Source organism: Silene latifolia, chromosome Y, assembly GCF_048544455.1.
Source record: "Silene latifolia isolate original U9 population chromosome Y, ASM4854445v1, whole genome shotgun sequence".
Classification (NCBI taxonomy): Eukaryota; Viridiplantae; Streptophyta; class Magnoliopsida; order Caryophyllales; family Caryophyllaceae; genus Silene; species Silene latifolia.
The window spans coordinates 268,031,732-268,053,138 of record NC_133538.1 but is presented as its reverse complement, the minus strand read 5'-3'; the positions used below and the strand labels follow the sequence as shown (position 1 = coordinate 268,053,138).

At 37.2% G+C, this 21,407-nt stretch overlaps 1 protein-coding gene and 1 non-coding gene across 2 annotated transcripts; one reads left to right on the top strand and one right to left on the bottom strand.

Moving 5' to 3' along the window:
- The first annotated feature begins 9,182 nt into the window (after positions 1–9,182).
- Positions 9,183–9,289, top strand: LOC141635453 (small nucleolar RNA R71). Its single transcript, XR_012540144.1, has one exon. It is a non-coding gene; the product is annotated as a small nucleolar RNA R71 (small nucleolar RNA).
- A 416-nt stretch (positions 9,290–9,705) lies between these two features.
- Positions 9,706–11,415, bottom strand: LOC141630628 (uncharacterized). The gene is made up of 3 exons (XM_074443410.1): positions 11,266–11,415; positions 10,042–11,151; positions 9,706–9,975 (listed from the first exon to the last, which is right to left on the bottom strand). The coding sequence occupies exons 1-3, from the start codon at positions 11,413–11,415 to the stop codon at positions 9,706–9,708; spliced, it is 1,530 nt and encodes a 509-aa protein (XP_074299511.1).
- Between the last annotated feature and the right edge of the window lie 9,992 nt (positions 11,416–21,407).

Below are 21,407 nucleotides of genomic sequence, written 5' to 3'. Positions count from 1 at the left end.
TTAGTAATTAGAATGTTATATTATTAAAATTGATTATTGTTTATGAAACATTTGAGAAAAGAATTATTAGTTAGTTATAATTACAAAATGTTGTAGATTATATTAACTACGTTAAAGATGACCCATTTTACATACATGTAATTATGAAGTACCGTAAATTTTCATGTGTAATTTATTAATGAATAATGATATTTAATTTGTTAAATATGCATTAAAATTACTTGTGACATGTTATGTGTCACATGTCACACATTACAAATGACAAAATGTAAGTTGTAAAATGGATGTCCATTTAATCAAGGGTGGACCGAAATTGGGGTGTTTAGGGGTGATAATGGGTGTTCTTTTTTATGCAAATAAACACCATAACTACCCTACACTAACTAGACCTACCCTAGGATTATGGGTAAGACAAAAAGCAAAATATAAAATTGCAATTGTGCATCCCCACTCCTTTTACACGGTCAAGATCTAGATTTAGAAGGAGTCCAAATCTAGTGCCCATAAATCCGTCTCACCAATGTAAGAAAACCGTTTTCTCCTAATGGTGTCGGTTTATAACTCGTCGTCAAAAGCTACCTAACTAAAACAATATTTATAACTTCACAAACTACTCTTAGCAAAGAGGTAAGTAAAGGTCGGATCCCAAGGGACGGGTATTGATGTTGGAGTTTCACTTGTAAATGGTTGTGTCTTAGGGTGTCACAATTTGGGTTGAGATAGGAGATCAACTAAACTAATCAACATTATAAAGAAAAGTAATAAAAACAAGCAAGGTGATTAAAATGAGATGTAAACAATTGATTAAATGCACTAGGGTGTCATGGGTTCATAGGGGATTCATGGGAGTTGAACATACAAACATGTTTTCTGCTAGATCCAAGCGCTTATTGTTGTGATGCGATTGAGTTGGTGTATAAGCTTACAATCCCTAAGTAGGTTTGGGTCCCGGAGCCGAATCGATTAGATTGTACAACACCTACAAGTCGACTTAGTCCTTCCTATTCAACTATATGCATGGTCTAATGAGACTCGAGTTGGTGTACAAGTTTACAAGTCTCGTTGAAAAGATAAGTGATGGGTAAAAAATGGAAGGATTCATAGGCTCGCATTTCATCAAACATAACGTGTGCATAAGTTGAAATCACAACAAGCAAGCAAATTAATTATGAAAACACATTAGATTAAGCATGAATTAATCCCCGTGTTGGTTTCCCCTAATTCCCCCATTAACACTAGTTAAGGAAACTACTCACTCATTATCGAGTTTAATATGCTAACAAGGTTGTCAATCATACTAGCAAAGCAAAACATGATGAATAAATTAAAATGACTAACAATAATTAAACAAGGTTAAGAGAGAATTATACCTATGAAGATGATTCCAAATAATAAAGCAAAGAATAATAGAATTACTTGATGATTTATGGAAGCTTGTCAATCCTCCAAATAAACCCAAATAATCTTCTAATTACCCAAAATAAATGAAGAACAATAGAGAAATTAAGAAAAGGTTAAGTATTAAGATTTGTATTAAGACTAGATTAAAAGTTGATTACAAGATTAAGGAATGATTTGAACTTGATTAAGAAAGTATTAAAAGAGCATGCTAATCTAAGTAGTACAATGGGGTATTTATAATAAAAATTAGGTATAAAGATTAGGGTTACTAAGGGCTTAAATGATAATTAAGTTCTTAAGAAAAGTTGAGGAAATGAGCATCTCCGTTTTGCTAGTCTAGCCACGATCCGTGCGTCTTGGGGAGAAGCACGGTCTCTCTGGACTGTGATCCGAGCGGATTGGTCAGGAAGACGCTTGGATCCTATGGCTGTAAGACGAGCGTCTTGTCTGAGAGACGCTCGGATGGTGGTGAAGGAAGACGCTCGGATCGTCTATGATCTGCTCGGATCCTATGGCAGACTGCTTCTCTTCTTTTCTTCCTTCATAATCCGCGAGGATCATTCCAGGGATGTAAGGATCCTTTCGTCATTGCCCATTTTACTTTATTATCAATAGGCCTTCTAGTGATGTCTTCTCTTTGGTGCTTGGTCATTAGATGCGATCAATTTAGCTCGATTTCGCCATGTAAATGAAAGGTTAGCACTCCTTTCCTACCAAGGGGACAAAACCTCAAAGAATATGCAAAATGGGAAACTGAAGATAGTAAATGGCCCAATTATGCACTATAAAGCATAGGAACGAGGTTAATTCGGGGACAAAATGTGCTCAAATATGAGTCACATCAAACATCCCCAAATCAAACCTTTGCTCGTCCCGAGTAAAGAGGTGACAAAAATTAGGACCCTTATTTAAATTAACCTACTAATATAGCCGATGTGAGAGATTTAGCGGGTCTCACTCCGCCCCTTCAACTCACAACAAGACAACCATGAGGTAGGATGCTTTCTTGCAAGGCAAGGTGGGGCTTGCCAAAATGGCGACACATCCAAGCAATAAAGCACACAAAACAAGTAATGGATGCATCTACAAAAATAAATAGCCACTTTCCTCATCTAAGTGGTGGAAATTATCTACAAGGGAACCAATCTAAGGGTATACACTCCTTCATAGATATGGTTTCTTGAAACTACTAAGCCTAGAAGGATACCAATAAATCACCTCCAAGTTGTGTTAAGCTAGGGTACCTTTGTAGTCAATTGTTAAATGCTTTCGTCAAGAGTAGACTCCCTATGGTTTTAGAAACACTGGAGGATCGCGGAATTCCCCTTCTTGCCTAGGCAAGAAGAAGGGTCGTCCCCTCTCTACCATGCACAAAAGTGGATTCGATGGATAAAAGGATCATTTGTATTTGAGTTTCATATGGGAGTTTACTTTTGTTTTTGTCCCTCCCCCCCCCCCCTAATTTCTTGTGGCATTTGATATTTGAGAACACTTTCTTTTTGCCAATTCTTTTGGTATTTGGCATTTCAATACTTGACATTTTCAACTTTTACTTGCATTTTCTTTTGAACATTTTCAAAGTTACCCCATTTGTAGTGAGGATGCTTGTATTTGAAGCATAGGAGTTTTTATTTTTGTTACTCCTCTTTTCTTTTGATGCAACTGCAAACTTTTTATTTTCTTTTCATTTCTTGAACTCAAATTTGAAATTTTTTTGTGCCCATTCCCTTTTTGATGACAAAAATGTAGTAGAATATGGATGGTGGTTGCATGGTTTCAAGGGTCACCTTGGATAAATGGTAGCCAAGGAGTTATCACACCACAAGGTACTCTTGACTAGGCCTTAATCCATGGGTCAAAGGATACTAGCATGACACATCCTTGGGTGTTTTACAAGTATTCTAATGAGAAAAGTCTTAAGAAGAAAAAAGTATCTACAAGGGCCTTATATACACTTGTCAAGCTTCCCAAATAGATGTTTACACAATTTTTTTTCTAAATGCAACTATATTTTATGATGCAACTAACATATATACAACCTAATGCATATGCTTCTACCAACTAGTATGCCAAATAATCTAACAGCAATCCTATAATCACATTGTTTATACCGCATCAATCAAAATAATGCCACATAGTCATCAACATAGAGAGGAAAAATGAGATTGGAAAGATCATACCATGCGGTCTTCAATATCCTCATGTCTCGGATGTGGCGTAGTCGATCAATGTGACAAAGGATAGACAAACACAATATATACAATCACAATATATACAAGACTACACTATAAAGGAAATGAACATGTTTTTGGGTATTTCAATTTTTTAAATTTTTATGGTTTTTATGTTTTATGGAATAAAAAGACATGTTTTTGTATTTTCAAAATTTTTCAATTTTTATAATTTTTGTTTTAAAAGTCATGTTAGAATTTCCCATCCCCACACTAGTATGATCATTGTCCTCAATGGCCAATACGATAGGAAATTATACAAGCTATATGAAAATGCATGATTTCTACACTAAATGCAAACTTTATGACATATAAACAAGTGATGAAAACTACACTACACTATATGATGCATGAAATTTTGTTTGGTTGGAGAGCATAATTTGAATTAACTCCCAATGCTTATGCTTGAACTTCCCCAAACCAAATGAGACAATATTGCTAATGTCAAAAATGGGAAAGTTCATGCACAAGAATGCTATCCATGAAACTAATTTTGTCATTTTGGATTTTACATGGTGGGAACAGTAAAAGACACCTCAATGGGACCGAGGTGGGAGTCCTTTGAGTGTTGCTAGGACTCAAACAAATGATCAAGATAAAAAATTAAAAACAAGAGAAATGAACAAAGTTAAAGGAGGTGTAGGAAACTCACAATGCATTGTGGAATCCTCCAAAAAGCTTGCTAATTCTCAATTATCGGCCATGGTGACATCACGTCCATTGTCATCATCATCATCAACTTCCTCACTAGTATCATCATCATCTACCTCCATAGACCCGGAGGCTTCACCATCATCAATTGAACTTTGATCCTCTTCTTTCTCATTTTCCTCTTCTTCTTCAACTTCTTCAACTTCTTCACTCTCGACAACAATCTCCTCACCACCCATGCTAACATCCCTAGGAGCATTAGGAAAGAACACTTCCCTATCCGCCCAACTAGGTAAAGGACATGATGGGTCAAGAAGTCCTTGACTAGCTAGGTGTAAGAGGGGCGGATATTGAGCTCTATAGGCATTGAATCGGTCTTCATAAGGTTGCTTATTCATGTGTTGCATTAATTAAGTCAAGTAATCTTTACCTACCGCAACACCTTCGGGTCGGAATTCTTGGTAGGTGAACGGGTAGGTTGAAGTCACAATAGCAGAGGAGGAGGATTCGGTATTGAATTCCCTTTGTTGTTGTATGATCATCTCGGCTTCACCGGAGAGTGGAAGAAGATAGTTTGTGCTTCGGACATTGAGTCGGCAAATCTTGTTTGATAGAATAAAGGACTTGGCATCTTTTGTAAGCCACTCAAATTTGTTGTCAAGGTTGTGATTCTTTACTCAATGGAATTTGTGAACCATAGTGGCTAGATCAATGAGGTGGCCTCCCTTAACCGGCTTGTAAGTCCCATCTTTGTTGAAATCCCGGTTGAAGTGCTTTGCCAACCATTTTACCAATCCCCCATTTACTATAAAGGCCGCACCTTCCTTACCATGGTCGATCGTAAGCCACCTTTCGATTAAGAGTTGAAGAATATTATATTTCTTGGTTAACTTCTTATCGACATTCAATGTTGACTCAAGATAGATGAAACAAGTTCGGTGAAATGATTAGTCCCCTTCCTAGCAATAAGAGTATTTCCCACAACCTTGTGCCATACCCTTATGCCCGGATGGTGAACATAAAGGGCACGACACTCATGGTATGATTCGAATTTTCTTCCGGGATAGCTTTCACAAAGGGGCAGGATCATATTTTGAAGGTTTCTTCACATAAGTTGAGTCATTATCAAGACCGAACACCTTGAAAAACTCATTAAAGGACATCTTTCTATCCACATTCTCAAGGCGGAATTCAATATTCCTTCGAGTATCCACCATTGTGACTTTTAATGAACTTAGAAATTCCAAGGTGAGGGAGGGGTAAGTCAATTCTTGCATATCAAATAATGTAAGCAACCCCATAGACTCAAAGAAGTTCTTGATTCTTTCAAGGACACCCAATTTGGTTAAAGCATCTTGGCAAATAAACTTGGTGGGCAAAATCGATATATTAGCAAGAGACATAAAAGCTTTCCTATGAGAATCGGATGTGAAAGTTACCTCCGGATATTTATGTAATTGCTCAATAACCAGGATCGGAGTAGTAGCTTCCACCATAGGAAGAGGAGTTTCTTGGATTTCCACTTTTGCTTGTTGAACCACCAAAGCTATAGAAGCTTGAAGAGCTTGTTGCCTCTTTGAAAGATTTGACTTTGTAGGCGCCTTGTTTCCACCTTTAGTCCTAGCCATTGTTCTTCTCCTTGTATGTATCAACAATCAATGATTTGCTTGAATTTTTCTGGTATCCTCAAGCTTCAATGAATCCCAAATCGATTTAGGATTTTCAAAATTTGCTTATAACCCTAGAAAATCGATTCAATCTTTGAGGATTTTGATGTTTGAATCGCTTTTTGTTGATAAAGGAGTGATTTGATTGAGTTTTGGGGGAGTTTGGTGTTGATTTTGGTGAATTTGGTTGAGGAAATTGAGTTTTATGGATGGAAGGATTGAGGGTTTTGAGGGTTTTGAATGTGGGTTTGTGTTTTGAAAGAATGAAATGAAATAGGGAAGGGGGTTTAAAGTCCTGTGTTTTTTTTTGCAATTCAGCAATAGGAGACGAGCGGCTTAGGCATGGGACGCTCGGATTGTAGTTCAGTCAGCATTAGAAAATAAAACCCGTGTTGAGACGAGCGTCTTCAGAAAGAGACGAGCGGATTCTGGCTTGAGATGAGCGGATTGTTCTGGGGAAGCTCGGATTCATAGTCAGAGTGAAATCCCAAATTTTGATGTAACCAGGACGAGCGGATTCTCACTGAGATGAACGTGTTTGGACTGAGACGAGCGGATTCTTGACGAGACGCTCGGATTCGTACCCAGTATAAAAATTTCCTTTCCAACTTTGCCAAGACGAGCGTCTTACTGTCAGGACGCTCGGATATCATCCAAGATGAGCGGCTTCCCTCTAGGACGCTCGGATTATTCCTGTACCTCACGGGTTCAGTTCCACCCATGGGTATTTTCATATCCCAAGTCATTTATTCTTCGTTCCCTTGGTCTTCATTATGGGTGCACTATGAAGGCTTGGATAGCCTAGGAAATTGCTATCCCCAGACTAAGTCAAAACACTACACATCAAGAAAGATTTATGTCCCTCCCTCACTTTCTCTCAAAAAGATAATCTTGATCAAAATGTACAAATGTAAATCCAAAATTTGACAAAAATGCAATACAATAATAAAAATGCGAGTTAAGGGGTTAGAATATTTACAAATGGTGGTTTAGGGAGGACTTCACCAAACTCTCACTCTTGAGATGAGATGTCAAGGGGGCATAGCCAAGGTGTTGTTGATGTTGCTCAACACCTTGTAGAAGTAGTCGAAGGCTTGTTCATTGTCATTATAAAGATCTTGAATAGACCTTTGCACATTGTGTTTTTCATGGTGGTGACTTGAGTCAAGATGGTCACCAAAGCCTTGGTCTATAGCATTGCCAATGTAGGGATTGACTAACCCATCGAATTCGTCATCCCATAGACCACATACTTTACTAGCGTGCTTCCCTATAGTATCATGAGTTGATGGAAACAACTCCTCCTTCTTGTTATCATGTCCAATTAGGCCTTCTTCATTACTTGTCATGAGTGGTGGTGAGCTATGCAAGCTCTCATTGTTGCAATTTCCTTGCTCTTTGGACGGAGCATCTTGAAGTTTATCCTCTTTCTTCTTCTCTATGGGTGGTGATTCTTTACCCATAGTTTGATCTTTGCATTGAGATGCCAACTTCTTCCTATCATTTTCTCGGCTATAATGATCGATCATGAAACATGGCTCATGTAAGCGGGGAGCTCTCATTGTCTTGTCAAGGTTAAAAATGATTTTTTCATCTCCCACTTCAAGTGTGAGCTCTCTATGTTTCACATCAATCACCGCTCCCGCGGTGTGTAAGAAGGGTCTTCCTAAAATGATAGGAATTTTGGAGCCTTCCTCCATGTCAACAATAACAAAGTCCACCGGGATGAAGAACTTGCCAATTCTTACCGGCACATCCTCCCATACCCCTAAAGGTGTCTTCGATGATCGATCCGCCATTTGAAGTGTGATATTAGTAAACTTGAGTTCTCCCATTCCTAGCCTTTTGCACACCGAGTATGGCATGACACTCACACTTGCCCCAAGGTCACATAAAGCTTTTTTTATTGTAGTGTCGCCAATGGTACATGGAATAGAGAAACTTCCCGGATCTTTGAGTTTTGGAGGTGAACTTCCTTGTAGGATGGCACTACTCACTTTAGTGAACGCAATAGTCTCTAGCTTCCGGATGGATTTCTTTTTTGTAAGAATATCTTTCATGTTTTTTTGCATAGGCCGGAACATGATTGATTAATTCCATGAATGAAATTGAGACTTCCAAGTTCTTCACAATCTCCATGAACTTTCAAAGTTGTTCATCAAAATTAGGCTTAGCTTGACGACTTGGAAATGGAAGTCTAATCACAATAGGCTCTTTCTCCTTAGCCTTCTCTTCGTTCTTCTTCTTTGAAACTTCTTGAACGGGTTCTTCGTCCTTAGAGTTTTCCACAACTCTTTCCTTGTCACTAACCTCCACAATGTCTTCATAATTGGGTCTCTTCGGCCCTTCATACCTTTTACCACTCCTCAAATGGATGGAACTCACCGATTTATGTCTTAGGGGATTACTTTGAGGTGGTAATTGCCCCTTTTGTCTTTGAGAGCTAGAAGATGCTTATTGAGACATTTGTGTCTCTAACATCTTTGTGTGAGCTAGTATGTTGTTGATGGTGATATCTTTTGCTTGGCTATCTTTTTGCATTTGAGTGAAGAATTCTTGTTGGTTATTTTGCATTTGGAGGACCGCTTTTTGAACATCAAAGTCTTGGTCATTGGATTGATTGTAAGAGGGTTGATTTTGATAACCTTTGCTTTGGTAAAAGGGTCTTTGAGCTTGGTTTCTCATTGGAGGTGGGGTGTATGTTGGTTGAGGATTTTGAACATTTTGGCTTTTGTATGAAATATTGGGATGAAATTTGGTATTTTCATTATAATAGATGGAATAAGGGGTGCCCCTCTTGTATATTTGGAAAGCATTCACTTGTTCACTTGTTCCCCTACATTCACTTTGGTCATGTCCCAAAGTTCCACAACTCTCACATACTCTACTTGGAATTGATGATGATGCCACCATAGAAGTAACATGTTGCTTGGCTGATTTGGAGGCCTCTTCAAGTTTAGGCATGGCCTTCTCAAACTTGAAATTAATGGTGTCAATGTGAGCACTTAGTTGAGCACCCAATTTAGTAATGGAATCCACCTCATGCTTTCCGCCTCTAGTAGCCTTCCGAGGTCTACTATATTGCGAGTTATGGACCGCCATTTATTCAATTTTGTTCCATGTTTGATTGTCATCAACTTTGGTGAACATACCATTGGATCCCATATTGAGAATGTTTCAGGAGTCATCATATAGACCATTCCAAAATTGTTGTACAAGGAATCACTCGCTAAGTCCATGGTGTGGACAAGAACGACAAGTGTCCTTGAATCTCTCCCATGCTTCATATAAAGATTTCTCATCCCTTTGTTTGAACCCGGTGATTTGGGCTCTCAACATGTTAGTAATTTCCGGAGGATAGAATTTCTTGTAGAAATCAAGTGCCAATTTATTCCAAGAATCAATACTATAGGATCAATAGCAAGCTGAGCTTGAATATATTCCAAATTTTTCAAAGCAAGGACATCACTATTTTCAATATCTGAGAAGAAATCCCTATTGTATTGTCTAAAATGGGGTTTAAAATGCTGCAACTTCTTATCTAGACAATACATTTTAGTGCCATAACCTGAGTACTTCCACCATCCTTGTAAATGATTAAGATTATAGGGTGCTTTTCCCCACATATTAAAATACTTGAATGGTCTTTTAAAGTTGCTATGTTGACCAGTACTCTTCAACAGGCAAGGAGTGTGATCAAAAATACCTTCAGGTAAAAAGTGAGCATACATATTAGGCATTTTAGCACTCCATTCCTAATTGATTAAAGCTCTATCCAATATGCTATAAACTATAGTATTAATATCATGTTTGTTGTTCCAAGTGAAGAAAGAACCTCTTGTAGGACTATCCACTAACCCACATCTGGTCAAACATCTTTGGAAATCATCAATTTCATTATCACTACAACTTCCTCCTAATCTTTCAGCATGGGATAATACACAATTGAAATCCCCACACACTAACCATGTATCAATTATACGTGCAGAGAGATCCGCCAACTGAGCCCATAAATCTTCCCTTGCCTGAATATCATTGAATGCATACACCATGGATAAATAAAAGGAAGTAGTAGAAGCCAACTAAGTAACCTTAATATATATGCACTGAGCAGAGTAATCAATAAAATCCACATGAAAGATAGCAGGATTCCAGAGAATCCAAACCTTACCACCTTTATGAGTATTATTATTAGTAGACAAACTCCATCCATCCATAAGTAAATTTTGCAAACTATTTAGAGCCAAGGTTTTAACCTTAGTCTCTAGGAGACCAAACAATCCCACTTTATTCATATGCATAAACCACTTTATATGTGTTTGCTTAGTAGGTTTGTTTAATCCCCTTATATTCCAGAAGCCAAAATTATACATTCCCCACCACAGGTGGGAAACATTACCACTTATCCCAATTCCTACCTTGGGAGTGTTTGATTTGATCAAAGCTTCTAAAAAAGAGTGCTGACCAAATTTATGCACACTGTAGGCACCATCTGTGACCTCTTGTCTACTCATCCTCATAATAGGTCTAGCATGAGAAGGACTAGATGTGTAATTGCTATTCTTATGCCAAACAACAGGAGTTTTCAATTGAATTTCAACTTGAGGAGTAGACTGAATAACCTCATCAGGAGTAGTAACCAGAGGTCCCTTACCTTTATCCACAATCTTAGGCTTCCACACTTTAGTGATAATTTTCTTAGATGGTACAATGGGGGCAGGCTCCTTCTTGGCCTTTCTACAATCACTTGTATCTTGACCAATACCCTTACACACACTGCACACTACGGGTTTCCACTCATACTCCACATCAATATAAACAACATTTCCGTGCTCATCCAGAAATTTAACCTTATCATTCAGAGGCTTCCCAAATTCTATGTCAATCATTATTACCCTAGCATACCCAATCCTCACCTTATCTTCAGTTGCAGGGTCACACTTCACAAACTTACCTAAAAGCCCAGAAATTCTAGCTATCCCTTTTCCCCAAAACTTTAGAGGTAGTTTATGTAACTTAACCCACACAGGTACAGATTGAACAGCATGCTTAACCAATTCAATTTCAGGAGTCCATGGTTTAAATATCAATGGCTTATTATCAAACAGAAAATGACCCAATTTCAAAACAGCGGTACGCGCCGCCATAGACTTAAAACGAACTAGGAAAACACCATTAGACAGAAACGAAATCTTATCTACCTGATGATTAAACCACAATCGCCTTATAAAACCATCCACAATTTCCCAGGGAGGATTAGCACCAAGAATGAATCAAAAGACTGAATTTTTCCAATAGTCAAGTTCAATTTTTACCTCAGCTTCAGTAAATTGCAGCAATTCTTCAGGTTCCTCCTCAATCGTATCCAAGACAACGAGGATAGAAGTATTAGTCACCTCTTCCACAACTGGTTCATCCACCAAGCTTTCCAGATTCAGAGTGGTAATACCAACCACCTCACTCATACTTTTTTCTTTGATTACATCCACACTAGACGGACCACTCTTTTGTGACAAAACTGGAAAATCATCTACATTTGTTGAAGAAAGGAGATCAAATTTATTAGTATCTGATTGTTTATTGTGATTTTTTGGTAATGAAACCGAAGATCTACTCTTTGTTAAAGTCATTTCGAGCAGTCTCAAATCCCTAGGGTTCCTTGTTTTTAGTGGCGCTTAATCGCTTTTTTTAGGGTTTTGTTTTTCTCTCTCTCTTCATTATTTTTGATAAATGCATGATTATGGATTTTTACAAGTTAAAAATCGATTAAATCCACAAAAAAACCAAGCAAGATACCAATGATTGTAAGATAGGGCGATTTTGGCATCTTTTTACAGCATTTTAAGCATGTTTATTTATGTTGAATGAATTATTGTCATTTATTTAAAGTAATTATTTTGTTGTACCTAGTATGGCCTAGTTTATTTTAATCGTTATTACCCGAAATGAATTAGAATAGCGATTTGTTTGTAATTTAAATACGATCTCGTATCGTCGGCTTGTAATTAATTAATAGTTTTGTTTATTTTATTAATTAATGTATAATAGGAATAGCTATGTAATTTAATTATAATAGTTATTTTTAACAGCGTTTCCAAAAGACGGATTTACATCGAGACGGAGTCTATTTTTGGAAAGGTGTTCCAAATCCCACAACAAGGAGCCACTTTTGGAAGATGTTCCTATGAAGAGGCAAGGGACCAAGGAGTTGGTTTTTGATATGTAATAGTCTAGTTATTTTTAACTAGGTGGCCATACTAGGATTATTCATATGCTTGTTTAATTTTATTTTTCTGCGCATGCCAAAATCGTCATTCACATGCATTTTATTTTCGCGGTCGTCAATTCACGTCATTTACATTCACCGACTTAGTTCACTTATAGGGAATTTATGACTAAATTGACAAGATCTCTCACATAACTAAAATTGAGATTAGCCTTACCAATTAGTAACACCTATGAATCCCTTGTTCATTAGACCCATGCTCACTCAAGCGGGGTGTTCTCTTTTTACCTTGGGTAAGTAGGGTGGTAAACGGTTATCACATGCCAAAGTTGGTTGGACTCAACGGGGTATAAGACGGTCTTGTAGTCCGGGGCTAGTAGATGGATTTAAGGAAATTCGTCAACCAAGAGTTATAGAGGTAGAATTAGTCAAGCGTTGACTTACCGAATTTACACAATTATGGGATGTTTTGCCCAAGCGATGCCTATTTTTGTCTAAAAACGGATCTTGGTATCATTTATATAATTAAATGAGAGGTCATTATATAAATGGACTTGTTAAAAATGTTTATCATGTTTTTAAAACATTGAATGTTGATTTTCCTTATTGCTCGTTCATTTTCATTAATGTATTTACTATGACATCATGCATTTCATCCTCTATTTATTGTTATACTCGTTCCGTTCTTTCATAGAAAGCGGTTTCTTTGAAGGAATTCGGTAGCTATGATAGGTAACATGATTTACCAAATCACCTACATAAGCTTACAATGATTTTTGCGATTATTTTCCAACTTAATGTCCATACATATTAAAAAGGGGTTTCATGTTGCAAACTCTTATTACGAGTTTAAATGGGAGTCACATTTTTATCAAGAGTGTCTTGATTTCGAAAGTGACACCTCTGTCATGATGATGACATATTAGTTTTAATTACTCAAGAATAATTCAAAAGTTTGCGAAAAGAGTTTTCAAAAACACATAGAAAACTCCAATATGATACCGTCAAATGGCTCACTTCGAGAAAGGCCAAATCGATTGTTTATGCGCTAAAGAGTTTAGGCAGATGATGACAAATGAACGGTAAGATAGTCCAATTTCGCAAGAAGTTGAGATTTTGCCACAACTTGCACTCACCTTATAGTAATTTACTCTTACTAAGTGTATAAAATATCACCAATGACATGAAGAAAGGTCTTCATGAGATTCATTTTTGCTTGTTGAAGCAAAAAGGAATATAAAAGTGAGTGGGAGTTAAGAAGAAGCAACCCTAGATGTATACGATAGGACAAAGTTGAAGGAGACATCTACTCAATGGATAGGCTAGTTCCACTATGTTGGTATGAGATACCAAGTACGGGTCATTTCTTTGTAAAGAAGTTTACATGAATTGATAAAACGTAAGACCTCTAGCATAGGACACTTTTGTATCGAAATGATGCTAGAGTAGCAACGATTTTGATAGGGACAAATGTACCTAAATTTGGTTTTAAAAAAATGTAATCATCTATGTTTACACATAGAAGGCATCACTCAGGTGATTTAAAACAAAAGGTTGTACCTACTCCTATGATAACTTGGTGGTTGGTTTAGACCACTCAAGTTAGAGGTATTTTACATTCTTCACGAAAACTAAATATTATACTATCTTATAGATTTTAAAGTCTCTAATCCGGTGAACGCAATTGATAAAACCTCAAGTAAATTCGTTACGTATAAACGATTAGCACATCGTACAACCATTTGATTGAGAATCTTATGGTATGTGTGCATGTATTATGTTTTCTTTTGCAAAAAAGAAACATAATAGTGAGGTGATTGACCATATACATACGGATGTGTAAGGCAGATAGTTGGTAATATACATACTTCGTTACTTTTACCGTAATGTTAAGTAGATATGAAAACGTCGTATATATTTAATAAGACATAAAAGTTACTTTTGAAACGTGGAATATTTTCAAAATGAAGTAGTAAACCAAAAGTACGACAAGTTCAAAAATGTTGATCGGAAATTTCAAAGTAATGACTTTGAAGATCAAATGGGTAATATCAAGTAATGACCTTGATTATCACTAAGAAGATTGTGAACCATAGAGTATGGTGTAGCCAAGAAGATAAAACGAACTTTATGAGATATAGTTTGAGGTTTTTCGCAATTTTGTAAGCTATTTTCTCACTAAAAGATTAAAACCCGACTATAATAGCCTAAATGACTCCATATGTGATATGGATAGGGAGGGTCCCTAACCTGGCATTTTTATACATTTGGGACCATAAATGTTTATGTTCAGAACCAATTTAAGTATTTGTGAGGGTTATCCAAAATTGAACCACTTGGTTTTACTCCTCCAAAACGAAAACAAAGAGTTTATGGCTCATAATGCTGTCTTTCCAGAAAGATTTTCATTTTCTGAAAGATAGAGTGGGAGAAATTTTGAACTTACGGAAGTCTTAGACCCACAAACAGAGTAAAATGAAAGAAGACGTTCTTTATTGAGGCTCAGTGGTTATAAGGAGATAATTTTGCGATAATATTGCGTTACTTTTCGAAAGTGACGAATCTTCAACCCTCATTAAAAGCTTTCTATAGTATGAACTCTATGTGATGGCGTGACACCATGCAGTTCGAATTGGTCTTCTTCCACAAGATGTGATAAAGAAGGAAACATGAGATATTTTCGAGACTTGATTTGGGGCAATAACTTTACACCAAATTAGGTTACCTTGATCTTGTTATAAAGGTTACATAAGATATTTAAATTTTGAATTGGTTACAGAGAGTTTGTGACAACCCAAATGCCTTATCCATTCGTATGTTCTTAGCAATATAGCCTCTCACGAGGATGAGGTTCGGCAAAAGAATAACGAAACTTTCTCCTTGAATGTTACTCATGAAGGGAGAAGTTTTGTTGATCTTGTCAATGCTAAGAAGCCTTGCATGCTTGAAAGATCCCTTTTGTGATCTTATATACGTCAAAGAGTTGGAACTTTGGGTTCAATCATGTCGTCAATCAGAATGGTATTACTCGAGTAGTCGAGGTACCCTGATGATACATGAAGTTTAGTGGGAGCTAAGGTGATGTTTCTTAGTCTAAATATGTGTTTGACATATTAGTGACTAGAAATATTCTCGGGTGAATATTTGAGAGTAGCATGGCGCATCTTAAATATCCGGATCTAATGAGATAGATCTCCATGGATATTAGCATTTTAGTCAAGAGACTTATGTGATAAGATTCTTGACTCGTTCAAGTTGTTGAACATTAATATGATCTCTTATGCTTCCGCTGCAGGATCTATTAAATATGTTAAAAGCTACTCTCGTCGGGACTTATCATATTGGGAATATGAGAAGTCATTACCAATCATTTCCTAGTGAGTCTCACTAGATGATTATCAAGAGCATCCTTGAGAACTTGAGAAGCACTGGGAATTTACTCTTGTAGTTTGGAGGAATTTATGAATTTCGTGTAAAAGGATTACACAGAAACATTCCTATGCTTATAAGATGTTATAGGCCAAGTTAATGAATGATTAGCATGTAAAAGAGTTATGTGCATAAAGAATAATATGTATAAGAAGTTATACATGTATGTATAAGAAGTTATACATAAAAGATGTCATATGAAGGGTTTGACTGGCTTTAGAACCAGAGTCTAAAAACTTGTTTTGATATGTACTCAGAAAAGCTCTATGTGATGAAAAGATTTCATAGAACAAAAGGAAAATAGCAATGGAAATTAGAGTGATGCAATTGTTGCTAATCCTCTAACCAAAGTCGTTGGCATAAGGTAGACGTGATGGTTATGTCATCTCAATGTGATTGAGGAGTATACCTTAATTGCTGAAGATTGTTATGTAAATATTGGATAGAGTATTAATATTTACGTAAGTCATGATCGTATTCATTGTTTGAGTCTCTTTAAGAACTCAATTATTCAGTTTGACTGAAAACATGAATACATTGTTTATCCAAATTGGTTGTGGACACAATGTTGAACCCCAATTTAAGTGAATAGGATGAACATGGTATTTGCCCCTAGTCACTTAATGAGGTGACGTCTCGGAGTTTACATAAGCAGACTGTGGGACACTTTGCCGGGCAATGACATTTATAGAGTCCCTTAGATCTATTACAGACGCCTGATCGTGGCAGGGACTTCTATGATATTCCTATGAGTCGATTCTTTAAACTAGGGACTATTATCTGAGCATGTGCAGTTTCCGAGTGACTTTGGTTTTTGTCCTAGGTCGTGTCGTAAAAGGAGGCCAAAGGATATCTACTGGGTCATGGTGATCGGTATTGTACAAAAGGATAGATATGGCAGATAGGAATTGTCCACCCATGTTGGGTTTAAACATCTCTAGGCCACTCGAGGAGTTGTGACTGAGAAATGCGTGGCCACTCTCGGAATTAATCTATGGTACATTTTTCCGGTCTTGCAGTCGCACTCCCAATCGAGAAACCACTCACGATATGTTCATGTGCAAGTGCGACCTGAAAGACACCTTGCATTGAGCGGGAGATTGTTAAAATGGACAAGAGAATCGGTAACACGCCCTTGTAGAGTACAAGCAGGATAATGTTGGGATAAGTAGTTATCCACAATTGTGTGTTATAATCATCGCACAACTTGTCTCGGACAAGTGGAAGATTGTTGGAGTATTTGTCCTCCACAGTAGTGCATGATAATATTATTAAATCTCATTAAGGAATATGCATGGGATATTCATTGGCAATACTAGTCAGCTGATCAACGTATATCGGTAATGTTTGGACAACTAGGGTTTGACATTATTGTCGTGAGACGGCGGTGTTCAGCTGATCCCTTTCAGTCACACCTAAAGGAATGAGCCCCAACACGAAAACTAATTAATTGTATGAGATACAATTTAATTAGTCCCTTGATAAATTGACTAAGAGTTAGTCGATTAATTAATTCAGAGAGATATCGAGTTGTGAACTCGAGGCACGAAAATTATTATTTAATTATGCGATAATTAAATAATAAATTATTTGAGACGGGAATTAATGATTAAGTAGTTAATTGTTACATTAGTACTAATTGACTAATGTGATTAGTATTGGTACGTAAAATATATTTGTAGCTGTACATGTGTATTTACGGAGTGTTTTAGACGAAATTAATCGGGAAGCATTTAAACATAAAATGATGTTTAAATAAAATCTACACGTATTAGTGCGACAAATGTAAAAACCAAAATAGGCCCATAAATAGGTCATTTTGGATCGTGTAAGTGCATGTGGTAGTGTGTGTGTGTGTGTGTGTGTGTGTGTGTGTGTGTGTGTGTGTGTGTGTGCGCGCGCGTGTGTGCGTGTATTTCTTTAAACACCATCATTTCTCTTACACATTTTACTTTCCCATTATTACTTTTGTTCTAACCCATTCACATGAGCATTGGGTGGAATAAAATAAGAGAGAAAAACACTCCACTTTTTCCTGTACCAACCGTCCTCCCTTCTTGATGACAACACTAGTGTTGTTCATTTTTCCACACTTGTCTTGTATGTGGAAAAATCATCATTGTTCTTCTCTCTAATAATCAAAAGACAAATTATTAAGTGTTAATAATTCAAAACAAAATTACTAAGAGTGTTAGTAATAGACTTGTACATATTTTCAAGAGTACTCTTACATAATATCTAGTTAATATTAGTAAGATTTTGGGGTTAGTGCTTGGGTGCTTAAGAGAGGAGGTGTTCTACCTTGGACACTTGAAGATGGAGGATCTTGCCATTTATTTTAAACTCAAGAACAACCAAGATGGAGATCTTGGTTGTGCCCAAATACTACCATTTCTTAATGTAAGGAAAATTATTTTTCTCATCTTTTATATTAATATGCTTTAATATTGCATGCATGTTACATAGATCACATAAACACAAATTATGAGATAATTTGGCTTTTAATTAGAGTGTCTAATTAGGATCTATGATCTTTCAAGAATTCCTCAGCATCTTGACCAAACTTGATGTTCCTCACAATGCCGAACGTGCCTATAAGTCCCGCCTCAAAAAAGAATGGTATCAGTGCACTCTCTGCAAAGTGAGGGAAATTTTGAAAATCACCAAAAATCCCGAACCTATTCTTTCACGAAAAAGCACTTCCGAAGATGTGTGGAATGGGCTCATGGATAAGAACACCACCACCAAAGATGATAAAATTTTCCACAATCTCACCCCTACCCCCCCCCCCCCCCAAATCCGTATAGTAGCGCGTTTCATCATAAGCCTTTTCTTTGCTATTGGGGAACCCACTAAGGTGAATGACACGATGAAGTTATACTTGTGGACCATGCTCCCGGAGGGAGTTGGGATCCTTGATTAGGCAAAAATGTTCAAGGATGCGTGCTTGCATCACAAGTTGAAGAAGACGGGAGGAAACATTAAAAATGGTGGGCTCATTACCTTCTTTGCCCGACACTTTGAAGGCCAAATACCCGAAGGTCAAACCATAAATGAATTTAAGGGCATATGCTACTACAATGAGTATGCCCTCCAAGAATGCAACATGTTTAGAATTTTGCCAACGGTAGAACTCTTGGGATATTGGTTAGGAAGCAACACCCTAATTTACGTTCGGTTACACCCATGTGAACCACGCCCTATAGGACATAGAGCAAGTGATATCTATTGTTCAAAGGATCCTCACATCGATAATGAGGAAAGAAACCAAGAGCCAGGGGGTGCCAAGGAGGTAGAAGAAGTGTTTCCAGAAGGGGTGGGGAAAGATTGAGAAGGCTAAGTGAAAGGGTGAGTGAAAGGGAGGAAGAGGAATGAGAAATTTTGAAAATTGAGGACGATGTGGTTTACCAAATGGCCACCTACACTACTTTTTATGAAGACACCACTATGGATGAGGCCGGGGACTATGCAAACCCCATATAGCACCATGGCAACAACAAATGGCCTCCTACTAAAATGATACAAAGAGTATTCTTGAGTACATAAGTGGTAACATGGAGCAATGACAAAAATTAATCAATGAAAGGGATAAGTTGAGAGAGGAGGCCGAAAGAGTTCATTTTCAAATGTTACAAGATATAAGGAAAAACAAGAGGAAGACACCGAATGGCAAAAGACACAAGATGCACATTGGGTGGAACAACAAGACATGTTGAAAGTTCAAAATGCTTGGAGAGAAAAGGAGCTGAAGAGACGTGAAGAGCAACAACGCTTTCAACAAATGTACCTCACCGACTCCTATCAAGATGCTCAAATGCATTAGGGCACTCTTGGGTTGGTCAACTCCCTTTTCGGGATGGCCATTTCTGCCAACCCACACATTACACCTCCTACCCCTCAAAAGGAGTATAGCAATACCTCACCCAAGCAAAGTAAACAAGATAAGATATGTTTAATTAGATAAACTGATGCCAACACCAAGGCAACTAGAGAGGAGCATCGAGCTCCAATTTCTTTCAATGCCCTCTCCACATTGAGGACAATGTGTGGTCCGATTGTGGGTGAGGGAAATGAATTGCAACATTTATGTAAATTCATTGTGAAAAACAAAAAAAAAACAAAAAAAAAAGGAGAGAGAAAATAAAAATAAAAAATGAAAATCCCGGCTAGGTGAAAACCCACAAGGGTTGGCGACTAGGCAAGATTGGGAAAGGTGATCGAGGACGGAATGAAAACCCGAAAGGGTAATCCGGGTAAAAAGAAGAAACGAGTTGCGAGCCACAATGAGTGGAAAGGAAAAGGTAAGTTGAAAATACGAAAGGGCAACTTAGCCAAAATGAGGGATTTTCGAAAAAAAAATTGAAAAAGAAAAGAAAAGAAAGAAAAAATAGAAAAAATAGAAAAAAATCAAAAAGTTGGAGGGACAAGAAGGGAGTGATAAGGAGGGTTTTGGAAGGAGTTTAGTTCTATGATTTAATTTCTCTTTGAGTCACAAAACTTGTTCCAAATAGGTGGATTTTTGCCATGGCTACTTGTGTTGTTGATTAATGAAGGAGTTGGCTAACCAACTACCATGATTAGCATTGCATGGAGTCATAAGGGGGTGATATAAGAAGTTTAATGGTGATGGATTGGAGGATGTGTAAGTCACTTTGCTACCACCTTGGGATAAGGTGAGAGTGACTATTTACTTCTTCGTGTTATAAGGAGGGCGGATGTGTGGTAAGGAGTAGGTGATATGTCGAGTGTTGTGTAAGAGGGATGACATAAGGAGGGGGAGTAAGAGAAAAGAGAGTTACCAAATTTGAGTCTAGATTATTCTTTAATAGGTGGAATGTTTTAAGGGAGATATAAAAAGGACGTGGTGAGGCAAGAGTGCACCAAACTACCTCATACTCGCTTGTAGGCGTTCTTAACTCACGTGTCTTGAGTTTTACTCGGGATGAGCAAAATTCTAAGTGTGGGAGAGTTTGATAGTGTCAAACATTGTCGAGTTAATAGGTTGTTCTTAACATCGTCCTAGTTTTAAATATGGGTCTATTGTTTGTTATTTTGGGTAAGTCACCCAATTCTAAGTTGGTTGTATTTTGTAACTATTTGAAAAGTTTACATGAAGTATTATGGTGATAAAGGAGTTTGGGTTTCCGAGCCAAAAGTCTTATCATCCCGGCGCAAGTAGACAATCAAGTTGAGATCGGTGACCGAGCAAGCTAGGAATAAGGTTGGCGCTTCTTGGTGAATTAGTGTGTCAATTTCTTGATATGTTAGTATTGGATAGATAATAATAGAGAGAAAAGAGTCAAGCTTTATCTTTGTTTGGATTACTAAGAAAGAATTACACCAAGTTTCCTTCACATATTGATTTGTTGCATTCTAAGTGTTTGTCAAATTGTCACAATAGTAAAAGTTTACATCTTTTGTATTCTTATGCTACTTTCAACCCATCCCCTTCCTTTTATGTATTTCTACATGTTCATCATTGTTTATACTCATTGTTTGTGATTAGTGTTAGTTGTGGAGTCTTAATTAGTCATTAGTGTTGAATTAATAGTTTCTTAATAGTCTAAATATCGAGTCTTGGCTAAATGTCCTTCTCTTGGGTTCAACCCTTGCTTCCACTTTACTATCGTTTTAATTGGAATTTAGTAGAGTCAAGTGATACGTGCATTTTATATAGCCTTTTTAGTCTTATATTACACTTATTTCTATGCATTTATGTACTGTTATGTATTGCAAAATGCCCCGAATTGGCTACTTTGGTTTGTTTTGTCTGATTTACATAAATGAACCTGAAAGTGGTGG